At 31.1% G+C, this 11258-nt stretch overlaps 1 protein-coding gene across 3 annotated transcripts in view; it reads right to left on the bottom strand.

Annotated features, from left to right (window-relative positions):
* LOC108916236 (glutamate-gated chloride channel) overlaps window positions 1–7583 on the bottom strand; it is a 30212-nt gene extending 22629 nt beyond the window's left edge. Inside the window, exon 1 of one of the 3 annotated variants that reach the window (XM_018722462.1) lies at window positions 7189–7583. In XM_018722462.1, coding sequence (XP_018577978.1) covers window positions 7189–7241 — 53 coding nt within the window. In that variant the 5' untranslated portion in view covers window positions 7242–7583. The remainder of the gene's footprint in view (window positions 1–7188) is intronic. The other 2 variants (XM_018722447.1, XM_018722454.1) reach the window with 2 other exon arrangements.
* Between the last annotated feature and the right edge of the window lie 3675 nt (window positions 7584–11258).

Raw genomic sequence — 11258 nt, forward strand, 5'->3', positions numbered from 1 at the left:
CTATTCCTATACACTGGACCAAAAACCTTGTTGGATGATTTTTGCCCTTGTTTCGGATAAAATGATCTCAGTTGAAGCAAAACCATGATCATTAGTAAAAGTTAAAAAGTACGAACTTGTCTTATTAAAGTGCTTGTCTTCTTATGGGTATCGACACTTTGTTATTTTAAGAAACACTTTTTAATAAGGGTTATTGCCGGCATCATTCTTCTTGACAACATTTGGGTTTCTTACCCAATTTATTACCATTTTGAAGATCTTTTCTGATAGCACCAAACGATAAAAGTCTTATATTCCTTTTCCTGTGGATCATCTGAAAAAGCACTGTAATCGCTTTCATCAATCATAATTAACATTGTTGCAAAAGTCTCCAAAATTGGTTTCACCAACTTCTGTTCATACGTCTTCTGTTTGGTGTGTATGCATCATCCATCGTAGATCTCAGTCAAATGCTTTCAAATGCAGTAATTTTTTTTTTCTTCCTCACAAGCCTTGTACCTCCCCATTTTTTTTTAATTTGTTTGAATTAGCTTAGCATCTTTATAATTTTAGGTGAAAAAACAATTTACATTGATTTAGTTAGTTAATTAACAGTATATTAACAATTAATAATATAATAATATAATTTTTTTTACAAGAGATTTGCGAGGTTTCAACAGCACCTAAAGGGCTATTTGATGTCATATAATATCTTCAATGGATTTATATACATTTCCAATCAAAGCGCTTGGGTCTCTTGGGTACGGTCAGCAGTAAACATAGGTGAAAATCAGTATAATTTAAAGTTTACATAAGTTCACGTTAATTTAACGGAAACCAGATAAACGTATGGATTGGCTATCTATGTAATTACATGGTTGAAATTGCTGAGAAATTAGAGCAAAGTGATTAGATTTCATTCGTGGACTTTGCAGACATTACATTGTCACTATCTATTTTATGTTTACTCGCGACAGGACATTTTACGAATTACCTTACATCCTAAAAACGACTGTAAATAATTCAATGATGATGTTACATTTTCCATGGCTGTTAATAAAAAAATTAGTTGTATAATTTAAAAATTAATTGTAAATTAAAACTAAAAATTAGTTGTATAATCACACCACTCGGTGGCGCTCTGGTATTTTTGTTTCCAGTAATATGCCGCATGAAAGAATTTTTAGTTGTAAGACTTTTTTTACACTTTCAACTATTTTCGAGATATTAACAGTTAAAATCATTTTCCTGAATTTCTCATCTTTAAGATAGGAAAAACAGATGGAGTTAAAGAACTACGGACTTTTTTCTTCTAAATAAACGTTTCTACAGTTATTTTGCAGAATTAAATCAAATTTACGTGAACGCGTTTGGTTGTAAAACTTTTTTCTATTTGTTTCTCGAGTGGACAGAGAAATGTTTAATAGAACTTTTTTCTTCTAACTCTAAATAACGTATGTAATGTTATTTTTCAAAATGAATCAAATTTTTACATTGGTAAGTCATATTGATATAGTTTTCAAAATTTTCAAATATTTTTAATGGTTTTGGTATTAAAAATTTCATTAGCATTTTTAATTTTGTCTTAACCAGTCTTTCTCTTCTAAAGTGTCATATCCTGAGTTAACCAAAAGCGATTTTGAAGATCTTCTAAAACTGAGGCGTATTTTAATGTACTTAGTAGATTTTGAGTCTTGCTTTTTCATTTCTAAACTGAACCGAAAAGCTTGTTCTTGGTTCGAATGAAGGGAGAAATCTCCGTTGAAGCACTACCATGACAATCTTCATTAGTAAAGGTTTACTATCAGATCGATTCAGTTAAAAAGTAAGAACTTGTCTTATTAAAGTGCTTGCCTTCTTGATTTTATAATTAAGCAAAAGTAACTAGTTTTGCCACTTTGAAGTCCTTTTCCGGTAGCACCAAATGACAAAAGCTTCATATTCCTTTTCATGTAGAAATCTAAATGTCACCGGAAGAAAACGTAATTTAAACGCTTTTGCTGATTCCTGTGGAATATCTGAAAAAGCACTTCGTCAATCACAGTTAAGATTGCAGCAAAAACTGTCTCCATAATTGCTTTCATCAACTTCTTTGGTATGTCTTCTGTTTGTTGTGCAGGCACCATCCAGCGTTGGTCTCAATCAAATACTTTCCAACGCCGTGGTATATTTTTTCTTCTTCTTCGTCCTGACAAACCTTGTACCTTCTCAATTTTTTTGAATTCGAATAATATCGTCAACACTGACAGTAATAGCTGCTATTTATTACTAGTTATAATTTACTTATTCATTTCGTCATATCAACAATCAGCTAAGGAAAGTTTTAATGGAAGCTAAACTGTCTGATGTCATAGAAAATCTTGCACGGATTTGTATACATTCCCAATGAAAGCATTTGGGTCTCTTGGGTATGGTTAGCAGTAGACATAGGTGAAAATCAGTATAATTTAAAGTTTACACAAGTTCACGCTAATATAACGGAAACCAGCTAAATGGATGGGATCGGATATGTGCTTGATTACGTGGTTGAAATTGTTGAGAAATTAGAGCAAAATAATTAGATTTCATCCGTTGACCTTTGAAGGCATTACATCGCCATTATATATTTTGTTTTTGCTAACGAACAGGACACTTTACGAAATATCTTACATCTGGAAACAACTGTCAGTAATTAAATGATGAAAATGATATATTTTCAATGGCTGTTAATTCAAATGTAGGAAAAAAAAAATTAGTTCCAAAATCTCTCATTTCACAAAATAATAAACTGAAAAGTGAAGAAAAAGTTCGATTGAATCAAATTTCTTTGTCCTTTCGAGAATTGAAAAACGCTAAATAGAAAAAAGCTTTACAAACCAAACACTTTCTCTGTCGGTGAAAATATGAGGCTTTTTTCATAATTTAATTATCTTCAGTCGTTTTTAAGAAAAAATCATTTACCAAAACATCCATCATCTTGTATTTAATTGTATTGTCGCACATCCTATTTTTTTCAAGGTTGTAGAGCCCTTAATTATAGCTTTAAGAAAAAAAATGTTATTCTTTTTTTATTTTCATAACAATCGTCCTGTAAAGTTTATTGCAATATCGCTTTTACACCCTGTACACTTAACAAACAACTTATTTATTCGATTTTGCAAGGCAAGGCATTATTTAAACGTTTTACAAAAACAAAATTCCCGTAGAAAATATATGTTTATAATATTACATTTTTACTAATGTTTCGAATTCTTTCGTATAATAAAAACGTTTTTGTGGCGTTGGAAAAAAACTAACGCTCTTTGCTAACTCTGGCGACCTCTGGCGAGTAAATAGGTGACCAAAAAAATCTGTGGTTGTCCCACGTACACGGAATATTGGCAGATCCTGTGTACATAATATTTAATATTCAAGACGTTAAAACTTTGATGTGAACATGTTGTGATAGGTACACGAGGCAAATTCTATTTAGGTCATTTCGATCAAAATCGATATGCCGAAGTTGTTATCAGCATTATTCAGTTTTTCCCCTCACCATGTACCTTCGCATTAAGGAAAATCTAAACCCGGATACAAACTGATCATCCCTTACTGGCATTTAGGTCATTCCACTGTCAAATCCACTAAGTGTAAATCTGAGGTTTCGACCTCATTCTATAAATATATTCACCAGGCAACATTTTTTGTTATTGTAAGATGGTAAACATATTTAACATCACAAACCCTTTACATGCTTTACCAAACAGCATTTTTTCTTGTCGTTTCATTTCCAGTTCGTAATTTCTAAGAAAGAACTGGGCGAAATAAACTTCAAATACGAGACTGTTTATATGAGCTTAATAATGTAACAATTTTTTTCGTCTATTCTGTGTTAGACGTTTCTAACGTATCGAGTTTGAGTAAACTGAAAACCCCAAAGGGGGATGATAAGAAAACAAAGTTAGTTTGGGAAACAAAAGAATGTCGTTTTTTCAATCTATCACCGACAAAATATGGCGCCTAGAGAGAATGACAGCTAAAGAAGGATGTTATTTTGTTTTCTAAGTCAACTAAGTTTTCCTATTAACTGTCCAAACTCTACGATTTATCACTAATTCTTCTGCGGACTACAAAATTAATGGTATTTTTAAAAAATTACTTATGAAAGTGGGTCTACGAAGGTCAAAGCAAAACACTATGATCTGGAAATCAATAAGTTTTTCAGTTGTGTCTTTAATTAAAATAGCACAATATAAATAATCAGTATTTACTAAATATACTTGCATATTTATGACTTATGTTTTTATTTGTTAAAAATACGTTTCCTGAAATTCGTAAACGTTTACCAAATCTTAAAGTACATATTTATTTCTTTTGCCTCCCAAAAAATTGTTTTTATAGAGAATTACTAGCAACGTACTGGTGCGAATTCGTGATTCAAAAAAGAGTAATTAAAAGTATACGCATACATACAAATTTTAAGCCAAATCTACTTAAAAAATTCATTACAGTCTACCCTCAGTGAAAGGATTGAATATAGCACATTAAAGGCATCATTAATAGCTCGTGCGTTATTGGAAAGATGAACTCATATTACCTAGTAGGTTTTAGAGCCAAGATAGTGAGGTTTAAATTATTCTCCGGCATAATTAGTTTTTGAAAATTCCTGGAGTACTATTTACAGAATCTCACTCTACAATTATACATTTACACGAATTATTTATGAATATATTACGTAATTGTAATAAACAAAACATTTTTTATAATTCACACAACCAATTGTGAATACCTTTTTCTTAGAACAGATAATATTAAACGAGGATTGAAGCTTGTAGAACTACGAAACGCTTGTTAGTCTCTTTTAATGAAAATAATATTTATCAATAGTAAGACTACATATTATTAAAACGGAAAAAATGTTCTCATAATTATTGTGATATTTGAACTGCAATTTAATCATTCATCAAAAATTCTTTCTTCTTCTGACTAAAAAGTAACAGTGGTATACGTTATACCCGTTAAAAAATAACGAGAAATCAATATCTGGTTACAGATTTAAACGTTGCCATCGTCTAAAATTCGCCAACTGTTTAGTTTTGTAAAGACGAGTAATGAAAGGTGATTCCAAATGGAAACAGTTTTGTAAAACCGTATTTATTGTCCAATTTAATCGTTTATTTTTTTTTAAAGACAGATAATCCAAAAAAACGAAAAACGGTCACCTTTTCAAAAAGGGTGTTTAATATGAAACGGGTTTCAGTGCTATGTTAAAATTCGCAGTTGAATTTTATGGCAATTACGTTTTTTTTAGAAAAACTGCTTTGACGTCAGAACAACTGTTAACGAAACTTTGTTGCATTGAGAAAATAAAATGTTTTGGTGGCAATGCTTTGCTTCGGAATGTAGGTAGTAGCACGTCAGCTAAATAATGACTACTAAAATTGGGGTCTGTCCAATATACGGAATGATAATACATGTTTTTATCTGTTTAAAAATGTCGACTTTTATAATGTGGGACACAAATCTGACCCCGCTTCAGAAAACCGAGTAACGTAAATAAAATTTAATAAGGTGTTCTCACTTTCTACAGTCTCATAAATAAAACGTTTATTTCCTGTAACAAAAAAAAATCAATTTAACCTTCTTACAAATTTAGATTTATTCGACAAATTAAAGAGGTTATTTTTATATGTAATTTTGAAAATCATTGCTTCTACACGCAAATAGATTTCTTAAATCAAGAACAATATATTTACATACACACAAACAAATATACTCTTGATGCTCGTATACCATAATCTTGAACTAAAAAAAAATGTCTTCACTTAAAAGAACGTTTGTCTTAATGGAGAAAAGTTTAGTTAGTTTAAAAATATATTTACAATTTCTTTATTTAAGAAATCGTTTTTCATGAAAAAAATTTCAAATTTATAATTCTGCAAAATCTTTTTGGGTCCAGTTATTTCATTAGAACTATATCTACCATTCTATTTCATCTATTACTACTTTTTCTTCGTTTAGGAGTTTTAATATTTGACTTGAATATTGGGAATAGAAAAATTTCTTCAGAAAGTATAAGTATAGTGAAATTATCTCTGACGAAAGTTTTAACATTTATTTTTTTCCAAATCAATTAATTAATATTTAATCATAACTTTTTTCAATTACTTAATTTTTTTAACAAGCTGCAAGGCAATGTAAGCGAAGCAGGATTCAATATACAAGAAAATCATATTTTATACGATTGTAAGAATTTAATAAACATTGAATAATTTTGAGAAGTTATGAAAAATAATAATATTAATGATAAATTATCAAACACATAAGACCATACCAAAGCGTTAATGTTTTTTTTTCTCAAAAACGGTTAACGGCCTTGGAAGAAGAGAAACCATAAATAGTGCACAATTTTTTAAAAAACCATTTAGATTTTTTTTCACAAATATGTATAGGTAGTTTGCTATCAAAACGAATGTGCTAAAATTTGAAAAAAATTATCGAATACAGGGTTAAGGCAAAACATTAAATAAAAATAATAACTGTGAAGTTATATAGTATAGTTCCGTTAACACTGGCTTTTTGAGAAAGTGTTAAAAAAGCTTTTATCGTTACTTTTATGAGTGGAAAAAAATTGGAATTGCAGTTTACATTGTATGCGTATGATATAAAGTAAATCAAAAATGTGTATTGATTAAAAATATGTGCAATATTTCTGCATGTCTTGCTATAAAATTGACAAATTGGTCTTTATTAATTTTTTTGTTTCAAATAATCTAAGATTTGCTGACTAGAATTATTATTTATTTCCTTAAATTTACACGTGTTCTGGGATTAAAATAGCATCGGTGTTGAAGAATGTAAATATCAAATATGGCGCCTAGAAAGCAAAATTTTTATTGAGGTAGGTACGATTGTGGAGGTGTGTGAAAGCGCAAAAAATGTATGTATGCAGTGTGTTTTGGTAAATAATCGCATTATGTTTTGTAATTCAAACATAAATTGCAGGAATTTAATGTTACTAATTTTAAAGAGTCATTGAAACGTGATTATCTGTCTCGTCACTTATTGCAGAGGGTAAAAACTGAAAATACGAGATGCTGACGCCGAGCAATGTTTACGTTTCTGTAAAAAAATATTAAGAAAGCTGTTTGGTAAAATGGTTGATCTGTCTCGACTTACCTGAGATTATGGGGAATAAAGTCAGAATAAAACTTAGTGGATTTGAAGTAAAAAAATTTGGCAAAAACTTACAATGAAAAATGAGTGATTTGGATAAATAGTGCGAAAAGGGTGTGTACTTTCATCGTGTTAAATATCGTCAGTATACAAAAAAACAGCGGTTTGGTGTTTCTATACAGCAGGATACATAAAATTAGGTGAAATTTAATTCACCAAAATTTACAAGGTCCAAATGAAACATAAGTTTGAACCGATCTACCACAACGTTCACAATCACACCCGACCCGCGTAATCTACACAGTTTGAGCTGCTACTTGTGTGTCACCGTCTCTACCGGTTGTGCTCCTGTAAACTCCTAGCAGCTGAAGTCGAGACGAGGAGGGAGTTTATTGATCTGGTGGTTCACTACTGCGCCGCTGTTTAGGGATAGCACAGCTAACTGTTTGTATTGCTCGTACAATTCCTAGTCCGCCTGGAGAATATGGAATTTGGCCGCTTCACGTGCGGAGTTTTAACTTGGTTATTTGGCGACACACGACATTTTTAACAGAAATACACTTTGGTTTATTTCAGGACCACGCGGCCGACTGCTCGTCTGTCTGTCCGTCTGTTGTGTTTATATTTTTGTATGTAGGCGCTACGTTTCCTATTTTTAAGGCCGACGACAATGCTCCTCAATCATTTTCCATTTTGCTCCGCCTTTAAAATAACATTTATCCAGCCCAAAGCTCTTAAAAAGCCATAACATTATGAAAACAAGTCTTAATTCCAAACGTCTACCTCTTAAGACCCCAACACGGAATATTTTATTGAGGCACAAACAGCACAAATGCCGGGTGGCCTAATGGATGGGTAGGTGGGGGCCAAACAGAAATAAATATCTTAGTCACAAAAATCAAGTTGAAGCTTAATTTCTAGTTTCAGGATCTGAACGTCAAATATTTTTAAGAAATCGAGCGGAAAAATCAAAATTTTTGCTTCCATTTCAAAAGGCTTCACCAAAATTTTTTGGCAATCCCACCTATCAGGTCTTTAAGTTTGAATCATCCTCTTCAATTTAAGCTATTCCAGAGCTTTATACGATGATTTGTTGGTGAGTTATCGTCGTTCAAAGTAAAAATTACCTTTTTGATTTTGATAATTATTTAATCGGAAACTAATGATAGCACAGAAGTCTAAGTTTTCAAAACTTGAGCAGGATTTTAACGTAGAAGAAAATTATGTCCTATACAGTTGTAAGCATTAAAATCTGCTAAATCATCTATAATTACAATTAATAAAAAAAGTTACACTAAGAGACATGTACAACTTCGTTAATATTGGCTTTTCGAATCGGTGTCATAGAAACTTGTATTATTATTTTTATAAGTACAAATCGCTAACAATTTTTTTCCTCGCACTTTGCGCTTTCTGCTGTTTTATGTAATTTGAGCGCCCTCAGAGTATAAGAGCTTCGGCGCCTATGGTCCTTTCCTTCTTTATTTTATATTTAATATTTTAGGCATTAATTTTCACGCTGATTTTAATATTTGTTAAAAGTACCGTACTTCTTTATTCCTGTATCTCATTTGTTGGAAACAGAAAGAATTTTTACCGAAAGTATTCGGTTCAGAGAAGATTTAAAAATTTTCATTTAATATTCACGCCGTACAGTTGCTTGAGAATTATATTAAAAATGTTATACATACCTGGTGGGTCTTTTGCTGATGTTATGAAAAGTTTTTTTGCAAATTTCAAAACACTGATCGAATAACAACAAATAGGTATATCAAGAGGTAAATAAAGTGTCATTTTTTAAACATGTTTCCATTCCGCTTTGTATTACAATTCCAAAACTAAAAGATTAATTCTGTAAATGCGATTTATTGTATAAATTAAACCCCATTTTAACAGGAATAACTGCTTTTAATTTAAAGCACACACTTGTTTGTTTGTTGAATTCTTTTACCGTTTTTATAGGCCAGGAAAATAAGCTGGGAAATGACCATTTCGCGACTTTTTGTTTCGGCAAGCTGAATTTATCACTATATATACTAAATATTATATACAATAACATATTATTGTTATTGTACATAATATTTAGCATCTGTAGTGATAAATTCAGCTTACCGAAACATAAAGTCGCGTCCAACTCTATATTTCCTGGCCTATTAACGAAAAGAGGCTAATTTCGTGCACGACTTTGGATTAACTTTATACAGGGTGATTCACAACTTATCCAAACCAATTTGGGAATAGATGTGGCATGAAAAATGGAGTCGATATCGTAAAAAAAATTTTTGTAAAATCCTTATAGCTTCCGAGAAAAAAATTATTGAAGTTATAGTACATTCAACCACTACATAGCTGAACAACTGTAGTCTCTAGCGTTATTCGCAATACGCATGGAGAGCCACGTTGCCTCGCGACTCCGAATACTGAAATCCGATTTTGCAATCGTCGTTGCGATAGTGTTTACCTGTTATCTGTGATGTTTACAATAGTTTTTTTAGTAGTTAGTGTCAAAAATGGTTTGCGTGTATAGCAACTCAGAGTTGATGGATATCGTTTTAATTTATGGTGAAGCAAGACAACATTTGTATTATGGTGAAGCATTTGTGTTATAGTGAAACAAGACAGTTTTTGTGTTAGTTCGTGGAAACTGAGTAAGACGGACCCAAATGTGTTTACACGTTGGTTGATAAAATTTTGAACAATTGTTGTTGTAACATCGGGTATGTCAAATGATTTTATTATTTAAAAACATAAATCAATTTTATTAATTAATAATAACAATAAAGGCAAAAGCAGTTGAATTTGCCGATATAAAATATGTGATATAAAATTCTTATTATTTCTTTCCTTGCGAAAGTTTTTTGTCCGTTTTTATCACACCTCCATGCCGGTCGCATTGTGCGAGGTCAGGTTTTACAGTGGACCAGAATTGTATTTGTAAGGGTCCCCTGTACATCCAGAATTTTTTTTTTTTTGGATAAGTTCTAAATCACCCTGTATAGTCCAACATTTAAACAAATAAATTCTTAGGTATATCTCCATTGCATGTAATATTTCATTCAAATTTCACTTTCTTACATTAAATTTACTGGCATTTTTTTGTTCACTCTGTACAAATGAAGAAATTTATTAAAAAAACGACCCTTCCCGTCCATTTACTACATCATGGCTAAATTTCGCGTTTAATTCGTTATACGTGGAAAAGTGGAATAAGTTTTGAGTCGAAACGTGATCTAAATTAGTTGTAAATGTGAGATATTGTTCCTGACAGGCAGTTCATATACCAACAGACAGATGACAGTCAAAATAAATTACCTTCTCTATGTTGCGTTATGTTCGGGTAAAGTAGATGACTGACGGATACGAAATGAGATATTATCCATATCTCATTCGAAAAAAGTTATACTTATTATATACAATATAAAATTGCACTTTCTGGAGACGTATCTCATTTCTCATTTATTCGTATGAAACAGGGCAGAAAGGATACTATTTTTTCGATTTAAGTTGTCATGTCATGTATCGAATTACTTTTGCATCAAAGCAGATTGTTCTTTATCCAAAGAATTATTTAAATCATCAAATGTAAATTCCGAAAACATCATCAATGTACCCCAAATCACAGGTTTTTTTGTTTGGATTATTAATTAAGTTATTTTCGACATATTTTATAAATATAAATGTATTATTTATTTTAATGGGATATAAAGTACGTGATTTTTTAGTAAACCATAAAAATGAGAAAGTTTACTACAACGTGGATGTAAAAATGTTTCTTTTGTTTATGTGTGTGTAGCGTTTTATAAATTTTATTTTCCATAGATTTAGTAGGATATTTAGTTTAGTTTAGTGTGGCATAAGTAGGAAATGCCACAAATAAATAATTACAATTAATTATATTTTGTTTAATCAGGAGTGTCGATCGAAAAAACGAGACATTTTAAAATTTCTTGTAACCACTAATACGGTTCACGATGCAAACCCACAGCCCCGTTTCCCTACGTCCTATTTATGCACCGAAGCGTCAAACTCTCATTATAGTGGTATGTATATATTTATGTTTGATGTTTATGGCGTATGCTTTTACATATACACTAATGCAAACAATTGAAGGGTCAAAAGAATTTCTGAAATTTTTCCGTGATTTT

Source organism: Anoplophora glabripennis, unplaced genomic scaffold, assembly GCF_000390285.2.
Source record: "Anoplophora glabripennis isolate ALB-LARVAE unplaced genomic scaffold, Agla_2.0 scaffold2, whole genome shotgun sequence".
In the NCBI taxonomy this organism is placed as follows: domain Eukaryota; kingdom Metazoa; phylum Arthropoda; class Insecta; order Coleoptera; family Cerambycidae; genus Anoplophora; species Anoplophora glabripennis.